This window comes from Aythya fuligula, chromosome 12 (assembly GCF_009819795.1).
Source record: "Aythya fuligula isolate bAytFul2 chromosome 12, bAytFul2.pri, whole genome shotgun sequence".
NCBI lineage: Eukaryota > Metazoa > Chordata > Aves > Anseriformes > Anatidae > Aythya > Aythya fuligula.
In genome coordinates, this window is record NC_045570.1 from 20,484,509 (window position 1) to 20,509,167 (window position 24,659).

General features: G+C 66.1%; 2 protein-coding genes across 3 annotated transcripts in view; one reads left to right on the forward strand and one right to left on the reverse strand.

The window, feature by feature from the left end:
• Positions 1-1,311: 1,311 nt before the first annotated feature.
• Positions 1,312-4,052, reverse strand: NOB1 (NIN1 (RPN12) binding protein 1 homolog). 2 transcript variants are annotated; one of them, XM_032195561.1, is made up of 10 exons: positions 3,979-4,052; positions 3,749-3,881; positions 3,524-3,657; positions 3,377-3,448; positions 3,114-3,251; positions 2,772-3,002; positions 2,403-2,500; positions 2,114-2,258; positions 1,592-1,885; positions 1,312-1,542 (listed from the first exon to the last, which is right to left on the reverse strand). In XM_032195561.1, exons 1-9 carry the CDS (start codon positions 4,039-4,041, stop codon positions 1,616-1,618), a joined length of 1,284 nt encoding a protein of 427 aa, XP_032051452.1. In that variant the 5' UTR covers positions 4,042-4,052; the 3' UTR covers positions 1,312-1,542; positions 1,592-1,615. The 2 variants fall into 2 exon arrangements, with proteins under 2 accessions (XP_032051452.1, XP_032051451.1); XM_032195560.1 differs by having other exon boundaries at positions 1,312-1,885.
• A 215-nt stretch (positions 4,053-4,267) lies between these two features.
• The window catches only part of WWP2 (WW domain containing E3 ubiquitin protein ligase 2), a 32,269-nt gene continuing 11,877 nt past the window's right edge, over positions 4,268-24,659 (forward strand). The window contains exons 1-10 of the mRNA XM_032195907.1: positions 4,268-4,305; positions 5,748-5,832; positions 6,397-6,544; positions 6,773-6,891; positions 10,766-10,903; positions 11,845-11,941; positions 15,343-15,482; positions 17,890-18,097; positions 22,364-22,453; positions 24,274-24,448. Coding sequence (XP_032051798.1) covers positions 5,763-5,832; positions 6,397-6,544; positions 6,773-6,891; positions 10,766-10,903; positions 11,845-11,941; positions 15,343-15,482; positions 17,890-18,097; positions 22,364-22,453; positions 24,274-24,448 — 1,185 coding nt within the window. The 5' untranslated portion in view covers positions 4,268-4,305; positions 5,748-5,762. The remainder of the gene's footprint in view (positions 4,306-5,747; positions 5,833-6,396; positions 6,545-6,772; positions 6,892-10,765; positions 10,904-11,844; positions 11,942-15,342; positions 15,483-17,889; positions 18,098-22,363; positions 22,454-24,273; positions 24,449-24,659) is intronic.

The window sequence follows — 24,659 nt, forward strand, 5'->3', positions numbered from 1 at the left end:
AGCCCCCCATGGGGGCACCCACAGAGTCCTGCAGGCACCCGTGGGTGCCACGTGGACACCACAAGGAGCCCCCACACCAATGTCCCCGGCGCCTGCGGCTGCCACAGCAGCCCCACAGCTGCCCCCAGACACGTTGCAGTAGGGCACAGCAAGCAGGCTGTGCCATGCCATGTTGTGCCGTGCCGTGCCAACAGAAGTTGAAGCTCTGAGGCCACAAGGGCAGCAGCCAGTGGCACGCTTAACTGAGCCTTGCTCCCAGTTAACGCAGCCAGCCAGGATGCAGAGAAGGGAAAATGCCCAGGGCTGGGAGCACCCCAGCCCCGGTGCTGCTCACCAGCTGTGGGTGAGGCTGAGCCATCCCCTGCGGCCCTGGGCAGGATCGGGCCGGGTGCTGGTGCTGGTGCTGACCTACCTGCCATGGCCAGAGCTGCTCGTCTGCCGGGAGTGGAGCTGGGGCACTGCTTGTCACTGCTGGATGCCGGACTGGACTTCGCTCGGGGCAGGGCTGGACGGTCCCCGGGAGGCTGGGTGAGCAGCCAGAGTGTGCAGCACCGTGACCGTGACTCAGCTGCACCACTGCCCAAGGGGGGTAACACCTCTTCTTGTTCCTGGCGTGCCCAGTGCCCGCGGGCACGGTGCAGCATCAGGAGCAGCCAAGCCGTCCCCTCCGTGCTGCTTACACTGCCCCCTCGTTAGTGTCCCAGTGCTGGGGGCCAGGGCCAGTCTCCTGGTTTGGGCTGGAATAGGGTTAATTTTGCTCACAGTGGCTGGTGTGGTGCCATGCTTCGGATTTAGGACAACAACAATGCTGGTTACATAACCCACCCAGGCCTTCTCAGCTTCTCACACTGCCCTGCCAGCCGGGAGTGCACAAGGAGCTGGGAGGAGACAGCCGGGACCGCTGACCCCAGCTGCTGGAAGGACACCCCAGTCCATGGCCTTATTATTTCCCTTTGTGTGTCCTATTAAGCTGTCTTCATGTCCATCCATGATTTTAATCCCCCCCCAGTTCTCTCCCCCATCCCACTGGTGAAAGAACAGCTGTATGGTGCTGACGCACTGGGGCCACCACGGCCGTGCGTGCAGAGGGACCCTTGGACACGTGTGGGGGGCACGTGGGGCAGTCGTGGCTGCGGTGCGCGTGCAGATGGGTGCTCATCCCCTGCAAGGTCTGGGCTGGATGCGTATGTTTGCATTTAAAATCTCGTTTTCAGGGAGTGCCTTGAGAACAAACAACCCCTGGGCACTGCCAGTGCCTCTCACCCCAACAACCCTGCCCCTCTTCTGCTAGAAATGAACGAGCCATGACGCTGCAGTTTTGTGTGTTTATTCTCAGTGCTGCGGGTTACTGGGGAGTCCAGGGAGAGCAAAAACCTTAGCACAACCCCTGTCCTCCACCAGCACCGAGGCTGCAGGCACTCCGGGTCAAAGCCTCCCCAAAGCAGAGACTTGGCACCCGTCGCTCTGCCCCTCAGGCACGCAGAGAAGCTCAGAAGGAAAGGCCGGGCACTGGAGCTGCAAGCAGGTCGCCCTCCCGGTGCCACCAGGCACCACGCAGTGCCCTGGTGGATGGCCCTGCCCTCACGGCGCCCCGCAGAGGGCCCTGTCCTGCCCTTTACCTCCTCTTCACAAACTTCTTTGTCACGGCGTTGGGGTTCAGGCGCCTCCTGCCCGCGCCCAGGGCCGCGTCGCGGATGTGCAGGTTGGCGGCGCGGCTGTAGATGTCGTTCTCTGCGAAGGGAGAGAGCCCCGCGATGTAGTCGGGGTCGAAGACGTTGGTCTTCTGCCTGGCCTTGCGGGACAGCCGCTGCTGGGGGAAGGGCTGGTCTTCCACCAGGTGGGGGTTGTTGGCGTGCTTCCCTCCTTGCGGCGCCGGCAGTGGGTACTGCCAAGAGAAGGGAGGCTGTTAAAGTCGCTTCAGGAGCAGCTCTGGCTCAGGGGGACTTTGGAATAACGGCTAGCTTCTAGAGAAGGGCTCAGCAAATGAAACCCCAAAGCCCTTGGGTTAAGCAGAACAGCTGGAAGGTGATCACGGCTCTGTTTTGACCCTCTCTGGGGCCAAGAGTTCTCTCCACCCGCTGGCTGCACGCTGCCCGGCTCAGCCTGTACTCACCCTGAGCCCTCGGGGGTTCAGCACCTTGGGGTTGCGGGAGAAGTGCATGTGGAGGCTGCCGTCCTCGCTGACGCTCACCGCAACCTTCTTCAGGGTCTTGTTACCGCAGTGAGGACAGAAAACCTTGGTCATGTCTGAGGTTGTCCTGTGAGACAGAGGGACAGAGGGACAGAGGGCATTTACTGCTCCCGAGGCTGCAGGACCCGGGCTCAGCAGGAGCAGGAGCAGCCGCCCAGGCCCAGGGATCGCACACCCCGTGCCTTGGAGGCACAGCACACACGGCACTCACTTGAAGCAGCCGTGGCAGCGCAGGATGTGGCTCCTGGCCTGGCGGATCAGCATGCCGTTCACTGCCAGCACGTGGAGGCCCATCTGCAGCAGCACGTTCTGCAGCGAGGGAGGAGAAAAGGGGGCTGCTGTCAGGGGGCTGCTGTCAGGGGGCACCCCAGAAGCGTCTGCATCTGCCTGCCCGGGCAGCCAGAAAGGCCAAAGAAAGCGACCCTGACAGGCTTTGCAGAGGCTGCTGCTGTGGAGAAAACTGACAGCTCTTAATGCTAAAGGAGGCAGCACGGAGCTGCTCTTTGCACAGCACCCACACGGCGCTGGCTGAGCAGGAGGCTGGAGCCAGTCCGCACCTCCCACCTCCACCAGCACCCACCTGCATGGCGAAGTCGGTGGTGACGCAGCCGACCTGGATGTCAGCGGGCGCCGTGTCGCAGTGCCCCAGGTCCTGCTGGACCTGCTTGAGGTTGCTGGGTGTTATCCAGCCCTCGTCGTCGCTCTCCTCCTCATCCTCATCCTCCTCCTCCTCTTCCTTGGCGCTGTCCCCATCCTCTGGGCTCCGGTTCTCCTCGGTGGTCTCTGGGCTCACAGAGACGGCGTGGGCTTCCTGGGGAGGAGATGGACGGTGGGGCACGGCGCTGCCACGCAGAGGGGCTGGGCCGAGTCAGCCTGGAGCCAGGGCAGGAGGCTCAGCAAGGAGCGGGACGCGGCAGCTCACCAGCAGCTCCTGCAGCTCATCCTCGATGCTGGGCAGAGGCGGCCTCCAGTAGAGGAAGGAGCTGAACTCGTTGCTCTCTGCAGGGTCCGGGCTCCTCTCGGGGCTGTGCTGCCTCTGGCCTTTCCCGGGGCGCTTGTGCTGCAGCGGGGCAGGGCGCGGGGGTGCCTCGACCCCGGGCTCTGCGGGGCTGCGTCCCCAGCCCTGGGGGGACCCAAACCGTGTCCCAACCCCGTCCCCCCCCGCTCCCCATCCCCGTACCTTACCTTGCGGGGCAGGTGGAAGCCGGCGAGGTGCAGGGGGGCCTCGGGGTGCCGCAGGCTGGAGCTGAGCCGCACCTGGGGGCAGCACCCGGGCTCAGCGAGCCCCCAACACCCCCCCACACCCCAAATATCCCGGTGCCGGTGCCTCACCTTGTCGGGGGGCTGCAGGCGGAGGCCGGCGGGCCCGGTGCAGTCAGCGTGCAGCTGGCAGGTGAGCGCCAGCACCTGCAGGTCGGCGGCCGACAGGCTGGGGAAATCCCCGGTGCGCTTGGCGAAGTCGGTCACTGGGGGGGGGGGAGGTGAGGGGGGGGGGCTCAGCTTCACGGGGGGGCCCAGCCCCCCGGTTCCCCCCCCCGGTTCCCCCCCCGCTCTCACCGAGCCGCACGAACTCGCTCCGGGGCCGGCGGAGGCGCAGCTCGTAGGGCAGCGCGGCCAGGCGGCGGCGGGTGGGCCGGTCGCGGATCTCGGCCAGCACCTCGGGCACGGTGTACACGCTCAGCGCCACGTCCTGGAGAAGTCGGCGCCGTCACGCGGGGCTCGGAGCCCCCCCGGTTCCCTCCCGGTTCCCTCCCGGTGCCCCCCTCCCGGTGCCCGCCCCCCCCCACCTGCAGCGCGGCCCCGCACACGAAGGCCCCGGTGTCGGCCACGACGTGCGGCACGCGCGCCATCTCCGCGCGCCCCATGGCCCTCGCCGCCACCCGTAGCGCGGCCGCCGCGGGGCACGCCGGGAGATGTAGTCCTCCCCCCCCCCGCCATGCCTTCTGCTAGGAGCGGCGCTCCCCGCCGCGGGGCACGCTGGGAGTTGTAGTTCGTCCCCCTCCCCGCTTAGCCCGCCCGCGCGCGGCACGCCGGGAGCGTGACGCGGTCAGGTGACGGGCAGGGTCACATGACGGCGGGCGCTGGAGCCGGAAGCGGGAGCGCAGCGGTGGCCGGTACCGGAGGGGGGGGCTGGGAGCGGGGGGGGCCCCGCGGGGCCGGGCAGGGCCGGGACGGGGCGAGCTGGGCCGGGCCCCGCCGCACCGGCAGCGGCCGGGCTCAGAGCGGCGGCCCGGGGCTGCCCGGCCCCGCCGAGCCCCGGTGCCCCGGTACGGGCGGGGGGAGGCCCGGGGGGAGCCCCCGAGGAGCCCCCGAGCCTCGGGGCTGGGCCCGCTCCGGGGGCTCTGGGGGCGGCTCCGCTCCGCTGCGCGTCCCGGGACGGCCCCGGGGGAAGTCCCCGTGCGGGGGGGGGGCGCTGGGGGCAGCCCGCGGCGCGGCGGCTCCCCCAGGAGGGTCCCGGCGGGACGGGGCGGCCCCGGGGGGGGGCTCGGGACGGGGCTCGGGGCTCCCTGCCCGGCCCTGGGGCTCGGTCACGGCGCGGCCGCTGCCCGGGGGGCTCGGGAAGGGCGCTGAGGGAGCGGGCGGTGGCGGGGGGCAGCCGGCAGCCGGTGCCCCGAGGGCTGGCGCTGGGCCGGCCGCGGCTTCACCCGGTACCGGGAAGGCCGCGGAGAGCCCGGGCACGGCGGAGGGGGGGGGGGGGGGGGGGGGGAGGGTTGGGCGGAGAGGAGCCGGCCCCGAGGCGCAGCGCGGGGCTGGTGCGGGGCAGCGGCTGCCTCGTGCCCCTGCGTGACCGTCCCGGGGCCTTGTGCTGCTGCGTGACCGTGGCCTCGTGCTGCTCCCTCACACCCTGCCCTCAGCCCCCCGGCTCCCGGTGTGGGCGGCTGTGGAAGCGCCCCCCTGGCTGGGGCAGCACCCACAGAGCTCGAGAGCTTGGGGGTGGGGAGCGGGACCCTCCTGCCCCACGTTTAGGGGTGCTGCTGTTCCCTTCCCTGCTCAGCTGCGGCTCCGTGGTGTGTTTTGGGGAGCACGGGACTGAGTGCTGTGGGGTTTGGCTGCCCAGCACAGCCCTGGGAGGCCGCCCCGTGCTGCCAGCAGCCCCCGCTCCGCGTCCCTCCCGAGGGACCCGTGGTGTCACAGCCACGTGGGGTGCTCCGGGTGGGTGCCCCTGCTCAGCAGCACGTGGCAGGGCTCACGGCAGCGTGGCCCAGGGGTGCTCTGCCACCGCTCTGTCCCCGTGGCTGTGCTCAGAGGCAGCTTTTGGGTTGTGGTGAGGCGGAGGAGCCCCAGCGCGGTGCCTGAGGGCAGCTCCCGGGGTGCTGCTCGGCTCCTCAGCCCAGGAGGGGTTCGGGTCTCTGTCTCGCAGGGTGAGTGTTGCTGCCACCCACAGCGTGTGGCTGAGGCCAGGCAGGAGCAGGGGGGCCCCACGTTTTCCGGGGGAGCCCTGCGCTGACCCCACGCTGTGGGGGTGCCCGGCAGGGACAGGGATGGGTTTGGGACCCGGCACGGCCCCGTCCGCGTGGCGGGAGCGGTGCTGAGCCCGCTGTCCCTCTGCTTGCAGCCCGGGGGTGATGCCATGGCCTCTGCCAGCTCCAGCAGGGCCAGGGCAGGGCCGCCCTGCGAGAAGTCCCAGCTCTCCGTCAAAGGTGGGTCCTGCCGGGGGTCGGGGGGGGGCTGGGCCCGTGCGGGTGGGAGACCCCCGGGGGAGGCTGTGTGAGCGCCGTGGGGAAGCGCCGAGCTCCTGGGGCCTGCCCAGGGCTCTGCCTCCCCTCGGGACGTGGCTCCTCGGCCCCACCAGGGCCCTGTCGGTGCTCCCGTGGCCGCGAGGTGGCTCCAGACGCCGGGAGCTGGGTCCCCGCGCTGCCTGCAGCCCCTCGGAGCCCGGTGTGGCTGTCCCTGGGTGCCTGCGGAGCCCCTCTCCCTGCTGTGCCCGCAGGACGAGGAGAGGTGTCCTCAGCCCCGGGGGTTTCTCATCCACCTCCTGGGGCTGGGAGCAGCCGGGCAGGGATGGGGGGGCAGGGGGCTGCCGTGGGGTGGGTGAAATATGGGGCTGGGGGAAGGCAGCAAGCAGGGCGGGCTCTGCACGGTGCTGCCAGCGGGAGGACGGCTTCCTGCTGCCCCCCGAGCCCCCCGGGCAGGGATGGGGTGCAGGGGCCGTCGGGGGGGCTCCCTGCCCCGTGCTGACCCTGCCCGGTGCCGTCCCTGCCCAGTGGTGTCGGTGAAGCCCAAGGCCCAGAGCCGGCAGCCGCGGCTGAGCTGCTACGTGGAGGTGGCGGGGGACGGGCTGCCCAGCGAGACCAAGAAGACGGGGAAGCAGATGGGGAGCTCGGAGCTGCTCTGGAACGAGATCCTCGTCCTGTAAGTCCCTGCCAGCCCCCACCACGGGGCCGGGGGTCCCCCCAATCCCCGGTACAGGCGTTGTGGGGACCCCCACGGCTCCTGGCTGCTTGGGCGTCCATGTGAGGGCCAGCCCTGGGGGTGGGGGAGTTGCTGTCGCCCCCTCCTCGCCTGCCCCCTCCTGCTGCCCCTCGCTGAGCGGGGTAAGGCCGCAGCCATGGCCCCGGTCTTGGTGTGTCCCCCCCCCAGGAACGTCACGGCGCAGAGCCACCTGGACCTGAAGGTGTGGAGCTGCCACACGCTGAGGAACGAGCTGCTGGGCACCGCCTCCGTCAGCCTCTGGAACCTGCTCAAGAGCGGTGGGAAACGTACGTCCAGCCCCAAACCGCCTCCGTGTCGTGTCCTGTCTGTCCCCCTGCAGGGTCAGGGTCCCCCCATGCTCCGTGTGCCTCCTGCAGCCCCCCCTGCCCCGAGGGGCTCAGCCCCACGAGAGAATAAAGCACCCTTGGGTGCTGGGTGTGCTGGTAGCCAGCCCCACACAGCTTTTGGGGGACCCCAACCCCTCTGCTCCCCGCTGCCACGTGCAGACAGCAGGGGGTGGCCGTGGCAGCCCCCAGATAAAGGCGGCCGTTCAGGGCCAGGCCCTGGCAGCAGCCCCAGGGCTGGAGGGGGCTCGCTCTGCCCCTTCCAGCCGAGTTCCCTGCTCCCAAAACAGCCGTGGTGCGCTATGAGGCTGGCTCGGGCCCTGCCCTGCCCAAATGGGGGGGTCCCGGCCCCGTCCTGCCCTGGGGGTGGCAGAGCCGGGGGTCCCCTTTTCAGGGGGGGCTCATCCTGCCTGGGGCACTGCCCGTGGTGGGGCCCAGCCCCGGGCATGCTCCTGATCACTTTTTTTCCCCCCCCCTCCCCGGCCGTGCTGGAGCTGCCCCCGCCCTACCTGCCCGCGGCCGGGCACAATCGGCTCTTTCATGAGCGGGCGTCCCCGGGGGGGCTGTGTGGAAACCGAGTGGAAAAGGAGCTGGCTGCTCTGCCTGCTCTGCCTGCTGCCTGCCGGGCACCAGAAAAAACCTGTCACATTTTTCCCTGACACCGCGGGCCGGGAGGGAGGACTCTTAAAGCTGCAGGGCTGCCCTGCCGGGGAGCTGCCGCCCCAGCCCCACATCTCCTCCTCCTCCTCCTCTTCCTCCTCTTCTTCCTCTTCCTCCTCCTCTGCTCACTGCTGGGACCCGACGCCCTGCAGGACTGCACACCCTGCTGCAGCCCGGGTGCCCCCTGCCCCTCGGGGACCCGATTTCTCTCCTGGCTGTGGGTTCCGTGAGGCTTTCTGTGAGGTGCTGATAGGGGAGCGTGGCTGCAGCCCCCCGTTCCCGCAGCTTTAGGAATTGCTCTCAGGCACCTCAGGTGGGAGAGCCTCAGCTCGGGGCGCCTGGAAAAGGAGCTTAGCAGCGGGGAGAGCCCTGGGGAGCTCCTGTTCCTCGGGGGGTGCCATTTATCCGGGGAGCGTAGAGATTGTCCCTCCCCAAACCCCTGCGCCCTCCCTGCTCCGAGGACAGCCGTGGAAGGTTTCTTTTCCACGGGTTTCTTCCCAGGGCACTGTGGCCGCAGCCTGGGGTCCCTGCTGGGGCTGCAGGCTCACACAAACCCTTGTGAGCCCCCTCCTGCTGGGCCCTGGGGGCTCCGAGGGACTGCATGGGGGGGTTAGGAGCCGGGAGGGTGGGGAGTGTGGGCTGTCTGCCCGTCTGTCCATGCGGCTGGCTGGCTGGAAGGCTTTCCGTCTGCCTGGGAGGAGAGGGAGCCACCCCGGCCAGGGTGTCCCCTCCCCGTGCTGGGACCCACAGCAGGGGGTGCAGCTCCCGGAGCTCCTGGAGGGCTCGGGCACCACTTGGAGCCGCTTGGGGCTCGCTGCTGGGGTTATGTGGGGCTGTAAATCCTCCGGGTGGGAGCTCCGGGGCTGCGTGGGGCGCTGCGAGCAGCCGAACTGAGTCCTTATTCAGGACCACATCGCCCCCGGCCCCCTCCCAAAATCCTAATAATCCCTCTGCCCCGCTGCCTGCCGGCGGGACACAGGCAGCCTTTGTGCTCGGCCCAAAGGGGACCCTCTGTTGGTGCAGCAGCAATGTCCCTTTGTGCGTCCCGCGCGCCGGACGGGGACAGTGAATGGAAGGTTCTGCCCGTGTTTATTTTCTTTAAGAACAGCCGAAGGGGGTGCGGAGGGGGGAGAAGGAGGCCGGGGGGAGGCTCGTGTTCGCCTCCTCCGCTCGGAGCCACCTCGGCCTCGCTCCCCTGCTGGGGGAGCCCACCCCCCCGGCTGGGAGCCCGCACAATGGGGGCTTGTGCGGCTCCGGCGGGGCGCTCACGGGGGGACCCCCGGCGGGTGCGGGCGCCGCTTCCGCGCGGCCCCGGGAGCAGGCACATTCCTCCGGCGCGGGGCAGCCGGGAGGAACAGGCCCTGGGTTTGTTCTGGCTTTTGGCTGCGCTCAGTAGCATCTCCTGTGTCGGGCTCTTAACGCGGGCTGTGGGAGCGGCTGCCCCTGGAGGCGCGGAGAATAACACCTTTGTGCGGGCAGCCTTGGGCAGGAAGCCCCTGCTGGGGAGCGAGGGGCAGCGTGGGGCAGCGTGGGGCTCCGGCCCCCGTGCTGTGCCCCCGTGAGCCCGTCCTGCCCTGGGCACCGGGGACAGGACCCCCGAGGTGCTGGCACAAATCGTCCTTCGTCCCTGTCTCCACCGCAGCCCCCAGGTGCTGGTTTTGGGGGGCTGTTGGACGCCCACCGTGGCTGGGACCTCTTGGAGGAGAGAGGCTGGAGGTTTGTGGTGCCCCCGGGGTGGCGGTGAGCTGGGAGAGGTGGCAGAGGGTGGGTGGCAGCAGCTTCCAGGTGGCAGCAGCCGGCCACAGCCCGTGTGTGGCTTCGGTGGCTCTGCTGCCTCGGGGCTGGAAGCAGCCTGGAGCTGTCCCTGTGCCTGCGGGCAGCCCTTTGTCACCAGTTTGTGCCAACTTGGCTTCACTGGGGACCTCCGAGTCCCCCAGGGGGCACAGCAGCTTGGTACTGGGAGGGCTGGGGCTGCACGGCTGGTGGCTCTGCACCCAACGGGTCCCAGGACCCCTTCCCTGTCCCCTTCGTGTCCCCTCCCAGCTGCGTGTGGCCAGCAGGGGAGGAGCAGCCGCGGGCAGGGAGGGATGGCAGGAGCTGGGGCCGGGCCGGGGGGGTCCGTGGGGAGCCTGCTCCCCACCCTGCTCCCCCCCTGCCCCCGTGGGCAGGCACCGCACCCCGTCCCCGCGGCGGGCCGGGGCAAAGCAGGTTGCTAAAAAATGGTGCCGTTGTGTCGTGAGCAAGCCGTGTATAATAAAAATATTATTTGAGCAAATGAGTCAGGAAGCGTCTGGGCTGCTGGCCCGGCTCGGGGCAGCCAAATTTTTCTGGCCCCGTGCGGCAGAGCTGGGTGTTTCGGTCCCGCTGGCTCCTGCGGGGCATGGCTGTGCTTGAGCAGGAGCCCTGCCTGCCCGCGGCAGTGAGGGTCCCGCTGTGCTCCTGCTGCCCCCAGGGACGTGGCTCTGGGGTCGGGGGCTGTGGGAGGTGTGCGAGCAGCCCCTGCAGCCCCAAACCCCACTGTAGCCGGTTTTTGGGTGCTTTGGGGCAGCCCCCTGTGCCAGGCGTGTTCGGTGATGTGTGGGGCTGTGGACAGGGATGTGCCCGGGGTTTTCTTTTGCTGCTTATCGTGGTTTTCCAGGTAGGAAGAAGAGTAATTCTGAAGGGAGCTGCCTGGGCCAGGGTTTCGGGCACCTCGGCACGTAGCTGCCAGCCTGCTCTGTGCCCCGGGTACCCGCTGGTGCTGCCCAGCAGGACCCTTCCTGCCCCGTGCTTTGCACCAAACCACTCAGATCCTCGGCTTTCCTCCCCTGCAGCCCCAGCTCTGGAGGTGTGAGCGCTGTGGCCTGGGCTGCCCCACAGCAGGGCCCCGGGGAGGCTGCGGCCCCTCGCGGGGGGCTGGGGGCCCGGCTCTGCCACCGGCGGCTCCAGGAGCAGGCAGTGGCGCTGTGTGGCTGTCCCCTGATGGCCCTGCGGGGTGTGGGTAGGTGTGGGACCAACGCTGCAGTGCTCAGGGGATGACTGGCCCTGGGGGGAGCGGGCACAGTGTCCTTTGGGGTGTGGGGAGGGCCTGGCCCCGCTGGGGGACCAGAGGTGCTGTCCCGGGGGGCAGCCGGGCGGTGACTGCCGGGTCTTTTCTCTGTCCCCTCATCTCCCCCAGTGGAGAACAGGCAGCTGACCCTGAACCTGCAGACGGAGAACAAAGGCAGCGTTGTCTCCGGCGGAGAGCTGACGATTTTCCTGGACGGGCCCGCTGTTGATCTGGGCAGCCTGCCTAATGGCAGCGCCGTGACGGAGGGTGAGTGCCGCCCGGCTCCGCGTGCGCGCGGCGGCTCCGTGCACGAGGCGCTGAGCCCCGGGAGGGACAGGAGCGGGGCCCCCAGCACCGCCGAGCAAATCCTGGGGTGCCAGCAGCTCCTCCTCCCCCAGGTAAGGCCCCGGTGCTGCCCAGCCCCGCTCCCGTGGGGGGTGGACGTGTGGCAGGACGGGAGCGGGGGCCTCGATGGCATCACGCCTGCCTCCCTTGGTGTGAGGGGGGGCCCTCTGCCAGGCACCCAAGTGGCTCAGCCCCTTCCAGAGCTTGCCCTTTGCTGGGCAGACAGCTGCTGGATTTGCCAAACTGCTCCGAAAAGGGCTCCCGTGCAGGGACAGCCGTCTGTCTGCTTGGGGCTTCCCAGGGACTGAGCAGAGAAGCGTTCGGCCCATCTCGGGCAGCGTTTGTTGCGCTGTGCTCCCTCTGCTCCTTCCCTTCCTTGCTGGGAGACCAGGCTGTGAAATGTGGGAGCCGTGCACGAGGCTCCCGTGGTGCTGGCAGCTCAGCTCAGCCCCGTGCTGGCCTCCCCCAGCGCCGTGCTCGGGGCCGGGGGTGCTGTGTGGGACGGGCAGTGCCACTGTGCGGTGGTGGCTGAGGAGAGCTCTTGTGGAGAGAGCCGTGGGGGAGCAGCCAGCCCCCAGGGGTGCTGCTCTGCTCGCTCACCACTTGGGAAATGCGTGCTGGGAGGTGTCAAGGTGCTGTGCAGGCACCTGTGGTGGGCTGCTGCCCTGGGCAGGGGTCTCTAGGGCAGCAGTGTCCCTGTGGCAAAGCTGGCAGCATCCTGCAGTGTAGCATGCTGGCTGCTCTGTCCTGTAGTAAATTGTGCTTTTGGGTGTCCTTTCTGGTGGGAAGGAAGGGAGGGAGGAGGGTAGAACTAGGAGGTTCTGTGATTGTTTCCTTCACCCCCTTCTCCTTCAACCTTTCAGGGTCCCAGGTGCCCGGACGGGACCCCAGCAGCATGGCTGCGGCCACGGAGAGCAGACAGCAGCCCCCTGCTACAAACTGCTTTGGGAGCAGATCGAGGTGAGGGCCCTTTGCTGCCAGCAGGAGTGGCACAGCGGGGCTGTGCGGGCAGGGCTGCGGGCACCGGGGTGAACCGGGGGGGGCCCAGCCTTGCTGTGCACCCCCAGACGGCTGCCGGGGGCGGCGGGGAGCAGCGCACCTCAGGCTGGGGAGCACGATGCTGTGCTGGTGGGCACAGGGGATGCTTCGGAAGGTCCAGGGAGAGCAGGAGAAGCAAAGCGAGCAGGGCTGCGGGGAAATAGCAGCCGCTTCCAAGGGAAATGAGACGCTCGGGCAGCGGGCCATCCTGCGCCTGGCACGCAGCCCTTCGCTGCCTCCTCGCTGGGCTGGAGCGGCTCGGAGCTGCTCCTTTTGGAGCTGTGGTTATTGAGAGACGTGTCACGCTGTCAACATGGAGTTGAATTTAACACCTATTTATATTTCCAGAGCGTGGCAGTGGCCCAGCAGCCCCTACAGATGTCCTGTTAGGAGCGTGCCTGCAGCCTGCCCGAGCGCAGGCTCCGAGTGCCCCGCGGGCGCCAGGTGCAGGAGCAGCCTCAGCTGCACGCCCCACGCCTTGAGCCCTTCTGCTCCTCCTGCATCTGCCGGGCACGGACAGGAGAGGAGTGAACAGAAGTGTTTTTAGCTCTGAGAAGTTACCTGGTCCTTCAGTACCGTGGGTTTGAGTGGGGGCAGATTGCTGAAGGCAGCCTGGGTCCTTCTGCTGTAGCTGCCCCAAACCCTGCTGTGGGCTCTGACCCTTCCCACAGGCAGGATGCTGCTCGCTGTCCTGCCAGGAGCTGGTCCTGCAGCCACGTGGCAGCTATCTGGAGGGCCAGAGATCCCTAAGAAAGCCCCTAAAGAAACCCCAGGTCGTGCTGCTCAGCCTGGTCTGGCCTTCAGAGCCTCCCAGCTCTGGTCGCTCCCAACCACGACAAACCCCGCGGCTGCTGTGGTGCAGGAGGCGTCCGTGCTGGTTTTTGACTCAGCCTGGACTCACCTGAGGTTGGGGCTGTTCCGGACCCAGCCCCCAGCTGGCTGTGGCACTGGGGGCGAAGCGTGGCTGTTTGTACCCAGCGCGGAGGCAGCTGCCCTCTCCGGAGGGTCCCTTTGCGCTCGGGAGCGCCGTTTGATGTTTGCTGTGTTTATATGCAGAGCTGAGTTTATTTTCATGGGCCTGGTGATGGATGCTGGCACGCTGGCTCGCAGGCAGGATGGAAAGAAAAGGGTCATTCTTCGCTCCTCAGCTATTTCCACACTGTCCCCTCGAGGGAAACTGCTTGATCAGGGCTTCTCTTTCTTCTCCTGAACAAATGTCATCTTGGGAGTTGCTGCTAATCTTGGTGGCGGGGTGTGAAATTCCACAGCCCTCCGCGCAGAGAGCAAACATAGCCCCGAGGTCCCTGGCTGAGCGCTGGTGCCGTGGGTGCCCCGCTCGCTGCCACAATCCCCGTTTGTTCGCTGGTGGCCACAGGGGGCTCTTGTACAGCGCGGAGCGACGCGGCCGGGTGTGTGCTGTGGGGAAGCTCGGGCTGCTGAGCCGTGTCAGGGGCTGCGATCTGGCTGTGGCCTGAGAAATGTGGCTGTCACTTGTCACCAGCCTGTGCAAACCCAGCCAGCTGGCTGCCTCGGGGCGGGCACCTCCAAACCTCCCGGCTCAGCCAGCACCGGGCACGAGCATCCCCGAGGGCAGGCAGCAGGAGCACCTCTCCCTCGCTCAGCCCATCTCCACCGCGAGCACTGAGCAGGGTGTAGGGCCACGGGGACAAACACTACACGAATTTGGGGTTTCAGAGCTGAGCACCGTGCTGCTGGCTGCCCACGCAGCCCAGCCAGGCGGAGGGGGCTCTGCCTTGGCAGAAAGGGGCAGCTGAGGGGCTGCTGGCACCCTGCTGACACCGCTGCCCTCCTTGGCAGCACCTATGGGACAGCGGCTGGGGTGGCAGCGCTCGTGTCCCCCGCCGGGGAGGGGGCTGCCCCTGCCCCCCACCTCCTCCCCGTTGGCACCGCTGCCGGAGCCCGTTCCCATCCGTGCCCTGCCTTGTTTTTTCCCCGCTCCTATTTTAAGAGCAGCGTGTTCCCAGTCCGGCCGCTGTCACGTGGCCCCGCTGGGTTTGTTTCCACGCGTCTATTAAAAGACAATGCCCAGATGGGAGCGCTCGTAGGAGGGCTGGGCCGGGTGGCAGGCGGGCTAATTCAGGCCTGGTAACGCCGTGCGGCCGGCTGGCAGCACGGACACATCCTGTTTGGGTTTCTAAAAACTCCCCGGGCAGCTCTGAGCTCATCTGCACCCAGAAGGGCAGGGATGGGACCATCCCCTGCCTCAGCACCGCTCCCCGCGGGGAGCTGGGTCCCAAAACCCAGGCTGGGTGCTGTGCCCCGGGGCTGTGAGCACCACGGCAGCAGTGCCCCAGGAGGGCAGCAAGGGGGTGGGAGAGCTCCTGGGAGAGGCGGCTGATCAGGGTGGCCTCGGCAGCTCCGGCTGCTGGGCTCCCTGGCCCTTATCTGATCTATTTTCAACAGTCGTCTTCTCCTTTCCCAAGTCTCCTCCTGCTCCCAGCCCTTCCTCTGCCCGGTGTCATTGTGAGCCGCTCCCCGAGGAGCAGCTGGGAGGCACCGAGGGCTGGCTGGGGCTGGCGCGGGTGGCGTGAGCGATGCCGTGAGCGATGCCGTGCCCTGCCCCTGCCAAGCTGCCGTCCCCTCCCAGCTCGGCACGGCCCCGGGCTGGGGACAGTTTGCAGGTTTTGCCCTTTTAAGGCAAGAAGTTGGCTGGGGCAAAGCGAGTCCTGAGCCCTGTGGTCCTCGCCCTCCGTGCTGCAGCCGCGAGCGCTCTGTGGAGCCGTGGCCCCAGCGCTGCCTCCTGTCCCCTGCCCTCGGCATGGGGGGAGGAAGGAAGCTCGTCGCCCCTTTGCCACCCTGAATTGGGGAGCAAGTGCTGAGAAATCCACCGTGGAGCTTTGCCTCAGCGCACCCCTTTCCTGGTGCCTGTGCTCGGTGTGATGCCCTGCTGATGGTTTTCCCCTTCCCCTTGCTGAGCATCCCTGTGCGAGGGGTCGGGGTCGGGGTCCTGCTGCGATGTTTCCCCCCCGCTGCCCTCCTCAGCTCTTTGCTCCCTGCTGGGCCAGAGCCCGCGGCCGTCCTGGCAGCACCCCCACCTGCGAGCCTTGCGGCTGCCCTCGAGCCGGTTTCACTGCCCTGGTGCCCTCTGCAGAAGGTGCTGCCGCGTGGTTGCTGCCGTGGGTGTGGAAGGAGCAGCCTGGGGGGGGCTGCACGGTGCTGCCAGCAGTGCCCGGGGCTCATCCTCAGCACGTGGAGCACCTGCGGCGAGCAGCACCGAGGGCTGCTCCGAGATTTCTCCTCCGGGGGACCCTGACACGGCTGGGTGGGACGGCAGGAGCTCACCCCGTGTTTTTTCCCTGCAGGACACACCGGCACGCAGCTGCAGCAGCCCGGCAAGGCGCGGGGAGCGGGGAGCAAAGTCCCAGCACCAGGAGCCGGCACCGGCAGCCGGCCAAGAGCCAGGCACCCGCCGGCACCATGAACGGCACCGCCAACGGCACGGGTGAGTGGGCTCGGGGGGCTCTGCTCCAGTCCTGCGGTTACAGGTGGGAGCTGCACAGAGCTGGGGGCTGCCTTCGTGGGAGAAAATGGGTTTCTGCTGAGATAAAGGGTCTCGCAGTGCCCGGGAGCTTCCTCCCCGCAAAGGAGCTCTCGATTTCATTTTGGGAAGCCTGGCAGCTCCACCAGGCTCCCTGGTGGGACCTGGTCTGCCTGGAATAATTCCCGTGGCTCCTCTCTGGAGTCTCCCTGATGTGAAACGACCGCATCCAGCAGTTTTCGAGGGGCCTGGAAGAGCCATGGCACTAATGCCACGGTGAGAGCAGCCCCCACAGCTGGCTGGGCTTTTCTCTGCGTTGTGAGCTTTCAGCTGGATTTGCCCATCAGCCTGCAGAGGAAATAATTTTGAGCTCTTTACCCAGCAAAGTGGGGAAGAGCAGGGGAAGATCAAGCGGCAGAAACCCACCACTCAAAATTGTGCTGGTTGTGCCAGGGAGTATTTCAGGAAGAGTTTCTCTTGGCTTTTCTTGGGCTTGTCCACAAAGCTATAAACACCTCGTGAAGCAGGGACCGGGCCCGCTGAGCGTGTGGCTATGGGCCCTGAGCAATTCGTGGCCTTTTCTTCCCTGGTTCTGCCGGAGCTGCTCGAGCAGTGCCGGCTGGGGCTGGAGGAAGCCCCCTGGAAGCCCTGGGGCACTCTCCTGGCACGTGCTTGGGGTGGGCTCAGAGGAGGTCTGGGTGTCCCACGTGCTGGGCAAGCACAGCAGTGACGGTGCCGTAGGGCTGGAGGTGGGCAGCAGAAGTGACACAGGCTTTTCCTACGCCCCTACGCGGTGTTTTTATTTTTGTTTTTTTTTCCAAAGAGCACCGTCCTTTCTTTTGCTTTTGTCAGAGACCTGGAAGGAAAAGCAGCGTGCTTTGTGTCGGGTAGAAGGAAATGTTTTGTTCAGCCGGGGAGGAGGATTTTTTTTTTTTTTCCACTTCATTGGAAAAACCTGGAGCACTGTAATTTGAATTTTGCCAAAATCCATTTTGGGAGGGAGGTGGAGGAGTGGAGGGCTGGAGCGAAGTGTGACGTCTCAGCTGCCTCTTGCAGCCCGTGCTGCCCTCCCCGAGCTGCGGCTTGTCCCAGCCCTGCTGCCCTGGGGCTGCGGGCAGCGTTTTGTCCTGCAGGCACAGCTCTGCTCCTGGGCTTTGCTTGCCTCCAGCTGCATCTCCCTGCCCCATGGCCTTACGGCTGTGCTGTCCTCGCTGCTGTGTCCCATCGCTGGCTCTGCCCCGAGTGCTGCCAGCGAGGATTTGGTGCTTGGGGCTCCAGCAGCCTCGCTCTGCTCCCAGCTCTGTGCCTTCTGCCGGCGTTACCGTGCACGGCTGGGGAGCGACTGCAAGAGCTTCCCCATCACGTCTGCTGCTCCCGGCTGGAATTCCGTCTGAGAGTAAAAGGAAATCATTTTGTGGCATTTTCTCTGCCCTGTTCAGCCCCTGCCGTGTTCTCCCTGCAGTCCTTCCTTATCAGGTGGACTTTGGAGCAGCTTTTCCCCTGTTATGACCAGGCCTGAGATCAGTCCAACTTCACCGGGGTCATCCCGCAGGTCGATTAACGTAAAATTGGCAGGAGGTGTCTGGAGCTTCTAAAATTCCCCCTTCCAAGGCTGGCTAGAAGTGAGCACCGGTCAGAGACCCCACCAGCAAGTCGTGGGGACTGATGGAAGCTGCTGCGAGCCTGCTGGCCTGGAAATCATCGCCCGTAGGTGCTGCCTGAGGGGCTCCCTTAGTGCCTGGTGCTGTGCAGCAGGACTGCAGTGCTGCAGGAGGGTGTCTGCTTCCCTCCAGCTGCAGAGCAGCAGCGTGCTGAGCAGCCTGCCCCTCCTGCAGTGTCCGTACCTCGCCAGCCTCCTGTTTGTGGGGTCTGCACTGTTGTCTGTCTGTGTCCCTTTTTTCTGTTATTTGGTGCTGTTTTGTTTTCAATTCTCTCGTTTTGCCACCGAAGCTGGGATGTCTTGTGGCAGAACTTATCCTCTTCTGTCCTGTCAGGTCTTGTGTTTTTGGCTAGCTTATACATACCATCAAACAAAACCTGTCGTTTTTTGGGTCTGTGTTTTCCTCCTGGTCAGTTTTCATCGTCATTCTGTCTCTTCCCCTTCCCTTCTCAAACGCTGAGTGCAATCCAGCAACGTTCAGCTCCTCGCAGTGCCTGGGGGCTGCCAGCAGCCCCTGAGCTCCTTGCTCCCTGCGCTCAGGTCCGCAGCAAGCAGCAGGGCAGGTGCTGAGCACAAACACGAAGCAGCATCTATCCGCTTTTGTCTCGAGACAAAAGGTGGGGAAGGGTTCAGGGGGATCAGAGCCCTGTGGTGGTGGCTGCGTGGGGCAGCCGCTGGTGGTGCTGAGCTCTCTGCTCTCTGCCCTTCCAGTGAACGGGGACGTGACGGGTGCTGCGGACGTGGAGGAGGAGAGGCCGGCTGCGGGAGCGACCACGACGACTCCGGTGGCACCGAGCACGGCGGATGGCCCCGCGGCTCCTGCGCTGAGCAGCTCCGGGGAGCCCGAGGAGGCAGCGCCCAGCTCCGGCACCCCACAGACCCGGGCAGCGGTGCTGGCCCTGGATGCTCTGCCCCCGGGGTAAGCAGCTCTGCGTCCTGCTGTGCTCCTGAGGGTGGCCTTCTCGTGGCCGAGAGCCTCAGGGGGGGCTCGGGAGGGAGGCGCAGCCCTGGAGGGTGGTAGGTGGGTGAGCAAGCGGGGGCACTGCTCTGTGCTGGAGGAGGAGGGTGTGGGATGGGGCTGTGCTGCACCACGGGGCTTGGGGGAGGACAGGCAGGGGAAGGCATCTCCACACAGAGCAGGAGCAGGGCGTGCTGCCAGGGGAGGCAGAAGCATCCCGTGCACGTGCAGGAGGATCTGCTGGCTGCCAGGCAGCGAGGAGAAAATGCGTGAGAGAATGAGGGTGGATTTCCAGGGAGCTCCACAGGAAAGGTGTGAACATCAGAGAAGGAAGCACTACACCAACAGCACTGCGTGAGCACCTTGGAGGCAATGGCTGCAGTTGCAGGGAGGTGGGCAGGATCCTCCCACAGCCTGTCTGTCTCCTGGTTTCAAGGTGGTACAACCAAACAGCCCCAAATACGTCAGGAAAGTCGTGGGCTCTCCTGGTGTCACCAGGAAGCAGGGAGAGAATTGTCACTAGGTGCGGCCCCGGGGTGTTCTCAGGTGGTGATAGTGAGAAACGAGAGCCTCAAAGCCCTCTGCGTGGTGGAAGGTGCAGCCAAGTGCTGCGGGGACGCCCGGGATGAGTTTCCCCTCTGCTCTGCGTCCTCCTGGGCACGGGGAAGGAGCCAGGAGCGGAGCTGGGCTGGCTGAGCAGGACTGCGGGCAGCCGGGGGCGAGGCTGAGCCCCCCGCCCCGCGTTTCAGACACCTTCCAGTGCAAGGGGAGAGCCGTGGAGGGGGGCTGAGAACGGCTTGTGTTTCGTATGAAGGGAGCTGTTTATTTTCCTTTGGCTAAGCCAATGCCTGGAAGGTCAGGGCCTCGCTGGTGTGTCAGTCACAGGTAATTAGGGTTAACGGCTCAGTGTGCCTTTATGCGGGGTGTGTGAGGGTTACTGTTCTCGGGCCTGGGCGCTTCCTGTTTCCAGGCAGCTGGAAAAGTCCAGTGCTCTGAAAAGGTCTTTATTCCAGCTCGTGCCCCTCTCTGCGCCTACCAGACAGGCGGGAGGGCTCCTTCTCCCTGCCTCTGCCTGCCCGAGGTGGATGGAGGCTGCCTTTGGCACCTCCAGTTTCCCTCCCTGCCTCTCCTGCCCGTAGGATCTGTATCGGGGAAGGGAGCAGCAGCATCTCATGTGCTGTCCCAGTTCTGTGCTCGTGCCGGGCTGCCCGGTGGCTGCTGACCCGCTCCGTCGGGTGGTGGCCGAGCAGCGAGGTGTGCGAGGGGATGGGGGCAGAGAGCTGGCTCCGGCCGCCTTCCCCTGCCACGAGCCTTCCCCTGAGAGCAGCCGGGGTCTGCCCTGGCTGAACAGAGCTAAACAGAGCAGGGCAGTGGCTGGGGACGTGTGGCTGAGCTGCTGGGCATCCCCCGGGGCCTGGTCTGGAGACGCCGCTCCGGGGCTGGCTCAGCAGCAGGGTGTTGCTGTGCTTTGGGGCCCGGTGTGGGATGTGGGGATGGGGCTGGCTGAGGGCAGGCAGCGGTGCCTCAGGCAGGAGGGATGCAGACAGATGCAGACACAGCCAGGCTGCTGCAGCGCCGTGCGGGACAGCCCCTCGCTGGCCCAGCTCCTGCACCCTGGGAGCAGCCGCTCGGGTCCCCTGCAGAGCCGCCTCCTGCTCCGCTGCGGGGGAGCTGTCATGTTGCTCTCCCCTCTGAGAAGCCTCCAGGAACCTGTGTTTTCTGCAGACTCGTTCTCTGAGCGTCTCCTTCTGTCTGTGGGAGCAGGGGGAGCATGCGTGCTCTGCTGCTGGAGGGGCAGGAGCAGCTCCCAAACTCCCAGCCCTGTGTTTGGGGTCGCCGTGTGCCCGGCAGCCCGGCACGGCTGGGTTCATGCGGGGATTCGGAGCTATTTGTTGTGCTCAGAGCTGCCTCTGAGCGTCTGCACCAGGTGTGGTGGGCACAGAGGCATCTCACAGACAACTGGGAGTCTGTTTTGGGGGCCGGAGGATGCTGGACAGTGTCCTGAATAATTCCAGCCCCAGCGCTGCCCGGAGCCCTCCTCACCCCCTCCCGGCTGGTGCGGCGCGCGTTTCCCTGCAGGTCTGGGGAGCGTCTGTGATGCCAGAGTGTCTTGAAGCCTCCAGCACGGGGTCCTGGCTGTCCCATGGGGTCCCCGAGCTGGCCGATAGCGACAGGGGCCGGGAGAGCCGCTGGCTCCTGCATCTGGTTCCTATCAGCGACGATGCTGCGCGGGGACAGGCGGCCGCTGCCGCGCTGTGTACACAGCCCCGTCTCGCACGCACAAAGGGGCGCATTATGCTGCCTGGCAGAAGGCACGGGGCTGTGGTTTCTTACATAAGGAGGGCGTTTTGTTTGGACTGCAGGGTTGCCTCGGCCCTGCTGCTTCGCACCAGCCGTGGCTCCCCGCGTGCGTCGCTCGCCTCTCCCGCAGCGCTGCCGGCACGCCACGCGCGTCCTGCTGGTGGTGGCCGTGTGCTGGGGTGAGAGCTCGCCCCGCTGGGCTCTGCTAACCCGCCTGGTAGGGGGTGTGTGGGGAGCTCAGAGAGGCCGAGGCTCGTGGGGAGCTGGCGAGGTGCCCTGGCAGCCGCGGGCTGTCCTTAGTGCCCCGTGTCCGGGCTGTTCTGTCAGCGGTGGTGGCAGCGGGCGCAGCGTGCTGCCTGCGGTACTGCTGGTGGCAGTGAAACACCGGCTTGCAGGGCAGAGCAGCACGCAGCAAATTTACCTTCCAGAGCTCCAAGGAGCGCGTGAGCTTGTGGGCTGTTCACAGCAGTGTGACACAGGGACAGTGGCCACCCGTTGCTGCCACCACCAGCAGCAATCCTCGGTCCTGCACGGCTCTGCAGTCATGGGGGCGCCGAGAGGGGGATCTGCGAGGGCTCCAGACTCCCCCTGCCTTGGAGGAGCCCTCGTGGTGCCATTTCTCATCTCCATAGCCCAGAATTAGCACCTGGAGGCTTGAGCCACTTGTCATGAGGGACTTCCAAGTCCTCAGAGCCCACTCTTCTGGGGAAGCCCGCAGGGAGGCAGCCAGCGGTCCGGGTACGTGGGGCAGTCTCTGCCCGCTGACCTGGGGGCAGTTCAGGTCCTCAGCTGGGGTTGGAAATGCTGCTGAGACCCTGGGTGGCCACAGCAGCACACGGTGACAGCTCCCTTGGTGTGAATCTCACCCTGGGGGGCTCGAGGGTGGGCAGGGGCGGTGCGGGGCCTGGCGCTGGGTGTTGGTGCCTGCAGCATCGCTGGCACGAGCGCCGGGCGCCAGCCGCGTTCCTTCAGCTGCCGTCAGGGAGTTGCAACAGAAGCTAGTAAGCTGCTACGTTAATTTCCTGGGGCTTTTGTGATGATTAATTGAGACTGAAGGCTGCCTGGGAGGGAGAGCCGGGGCAGCGGGAGCGTGGCAGCAGAGCCCTTGATCTGTCAGCAGCCGCGCGCTCGCCCTGTGCCGCGGAGGGGAGGATGAAGCGCGGCGCTCTGTGGAGGCTCCGCGTTTGCCAGGGCGCAAACTTGGATGAATGAATGGAGGCAAAGAGGGGGTTTGGTGTCGCTGTGTGCCACCAGGCCTCCCCATCGCGCCCGCTCCCCCGAGGGGCTGCCTCCCAGCCCAGCGCCGGGTGGGTGCGGTGCTCCTGAGAGGGGTCTGTCAGCAGCCAGCAGCACGGCTGCCAGGAAAACTCCCAGCCCCAACTCAAAGGCTCCCCTTTACAGAGGCATTAAGGGAAGCTAAACAAAAACTACATCAGAAACTCGCGGGGCATGAAGCTGACCCTGAGTGAAATCTTACACCGACCCCCCTCCTTTCTGTGGGATCGGGAATTTACGCCCCGAGTTCGGCCGGTTCTCAGCACGCAGGTTTTGTGCAGCAGGCCCAGTAACTGCTGCCCATAGCTGCTGTCGGGCTTGGTTTTAAATAAAGCCTAAACGCTGCGGCTGAGCAATGCTCGGGGGGTTACTGAGCCCCCAGCCGCAGCTCTCGGGGTGTCCTCGCTCAGAAGGTGTCTGGGAATTGCTCGCTGCTCCGTGGGGCAGGCTGCTGGGCGCAGGGCAGCACCCAGGGAGGCTGCTGGGGCTGGGTTTGAGTTGTAGAAGCAGAAGATGCTCCACGTCCCCTCCTGCTGGAGCCACGCACGGTGTGGTCCGACACCGGGGGACCGCCAGCTTTGGTGGCTGCACCTCCTGGGGTTGGGTGCCGGTGCCAGCCCTTACCGACTGTCCCGTAATTGTCTTTTCCAGGTGGGAGCAGCGGGAGCTGCCGAACGGCAGGGTGTACTATGTGGACCACAACAACAAGACCACCACCTGGGAACGACCGCTCCCGCCGGGGTAAGGGGCCGCGGGCAGGCAGTGCCTCGTGCTGCCCACCTTTGTGGAGTCTGTGCGAGGCAGGGGAGGTGGGAGGGAGGTCTCCTCAGTCCTGAAAGGAAACGGGCTGAGATGCAGGAGTGTTCAGCGGCCTGAAAGCACGCGCTGCCTCCTCTGGAGGCTCTTCCTTGAGGAATGGTGAAAAAAGCCTTTGAGATGGGCGCCTGCAAAGTCCCCGTGAGGACCAGGAGCAGGGAGGGGACAGGCCTCGAGTCACCTGGAGGAACGGATGGCTCTTGAATTGGGATGACACGGGGGCGCCGTGTGCCCCAAACCCAGAGCTGAACCTTGGCCTCCCGCAGGGGCCTCTGACCCTCGTAGCCACATCAGCTCTGCTCGTTCTCCAGCAGATGCTGCTCGGCTCCGAGAGCTGCAGGAAGAGCCCTGCAGAACTCGTGCAGGGAGATCCGTCCTTCACCTGCAGGAGTCAACAGCCTTCAGGTCACAGAGGCTGCGTGTGACCCTGGGGGTCCGTGTGCTTTGCAGGAGGCTGTTGAATTCTCACCTCTTTGTGCTCCAGGAGGGGCAGGCAGCGCAGGCACACTGCTGGTGGTTGTTCTCTGGGCTGAGTTTGCTCAATGAGCGCAGTGTGCTCTAGCAGCCGGTGTAACGTGTGAGTGTGAAGTGCAAGCCCAGCCTGTTTTCCTCCGCGGGAGCCTCCGAGTTCCTGTGCTCACCCCATGCCTTCAGCCAGGCTGTGATCTCCGCAGCCTCCCCTCCTGTTTTCTGACCCCCTGGTGGCTTAAAATCCCTCTGGCGTTAAGGGGGAGGCTGCTACCTGGGAGGTGGCTCTGGGAGCACCCCGGGCGTGCTCCCCTCCTGCTGTGCAGCTCCAGCGCTGCAGTCGGGGGCTGGCCGTGTTGAGGTGTCCTGGTGTTACCTCTCAGCACCTCCCAGCCGCATGGGGAGCTGCTTCAGGTCCTCACAGGCTTTTGTGTTCCCTGGTGGTGGAGCTCACCTTGTCCAGGGAACCCTTCAGCCATGAAATTGGTTGTCCTGGGGTTGGGAGCGGAGCCCTCGTGCAGAAGGGTGGTGCGAGCTCCTGAGAGCCAGTGTCCGGGGTCAGCAGTACGAAATGGAAGTCAGTCCCCATAGGTGAGCCAGGGCCCCAGCAGCTCTGCCTGCCTCTGGAGGATTGTCAGCTGCTTTTTTTGCCGTGTTTCTAGAGCCCATTGAGCCCATGAAGTGCTTCTGAGAGCCAGAACTTGGTCATGAATCCTCCGCTGAGCCACACGGAGTGTGAGGGGGCTTTGGCAGCGGGTTGGGTGCCTCGTGACCCAAGTGAGGCTCCTCAGTTGTGCTTCCAGCACGTGCTGGGGCAGCAGCTCAGTGTGCTCAAGCCATGGCTGCGTGGCCAGGGCAATGGGAGATTGTGTTGGATCCTGTTGGGTGCCCTCTGCCGTTCCTCCCAGCCTTCCTGGGGCTCTGCTGGCCCCATGCCTTCACACCCGCCTTAGTACTGGGACGGTGCCTGAGCTGAGCCCGGGGTGGAAGCTCTTTGGGCTGGCTGTCACAATGTCCTTTGGTGCCGTGGTGGCCAGGAGGGGCTCCCTGGGCCAGGCACTGATCTCCTGAGGGGCTTTTGAGCAGCCTGGTGCCGTGTTTGGGCTCTGAGCAGCAGGGGAAGGAGCGCTGGGGGAAGCGGGGAGGTGTGCACACCGCTTTGGTGTGGAGTCCCTGGGAGGTGGAAGGGGTCAGGCCCTAACGCAGGGCTGGAAGGTCCCAGCGAGCCCCTGTCCCAGGGGAGGACAGCCTGTGACATCTCCCCATGGTGCTTCCAGGTGGGAGAAGCGCGTGGACCCGAGGGGCCGCTACTACTACGTGGACCACAACACCCGGACCACCACGTGGCAGCGCCCCACGGCCGAGTACGTCAGGAACTACGAGCAGTGGCAGTCCCAGCGAAACCAGCTCCAAGGAGCCATGCAGCAGTTCAGCCAAAGATTCCTGTACCAGGTGAGGGCCGGGGGCTGCGGCAGGAGCTGCACCCAGGGCTGCCAGGGCCCAGGGAACGAGCGCTGCCGGGCTCTGCAAGCTCCCTGCTGCTGCTTCCCTTGTTTTTTTTCCCCCTGTTTGTGGTTTGGGTGAGTGCCCCCTGATAGGCAGGGCTGTGCCGATGGGCAGCATTGCAGGCTGAGCCCCTCTGGAGCCTTTCTACCTCCTGGGT

Excerpts from the sequence above, each read along its gene's own strand:
- NOB1 (XM_032195561.1), bottom strand. The coding sequence starts at position 4,041 with ATGGCGCGCGTGCCGCACGTCGTGGCCGACACCGGGGCCTTCGTGTGC. Across the intron at positions 3,658-3,748 it reads GAGCGAGTTCGTGCGGCTCG|TGACCGACTTCGCCAAGCGC; the intron begins GTGAGAGCGGGG and ends CCCCCCCCCCAG. Across the intron at positions 3,449-3,523 it reads GCCTGCAGCCCCCCGACAAG|GTGCGGCTCAGCTCCAGCCT; the intron begins GTGAGGCACCGG and ends TGCTGCCCCCAG.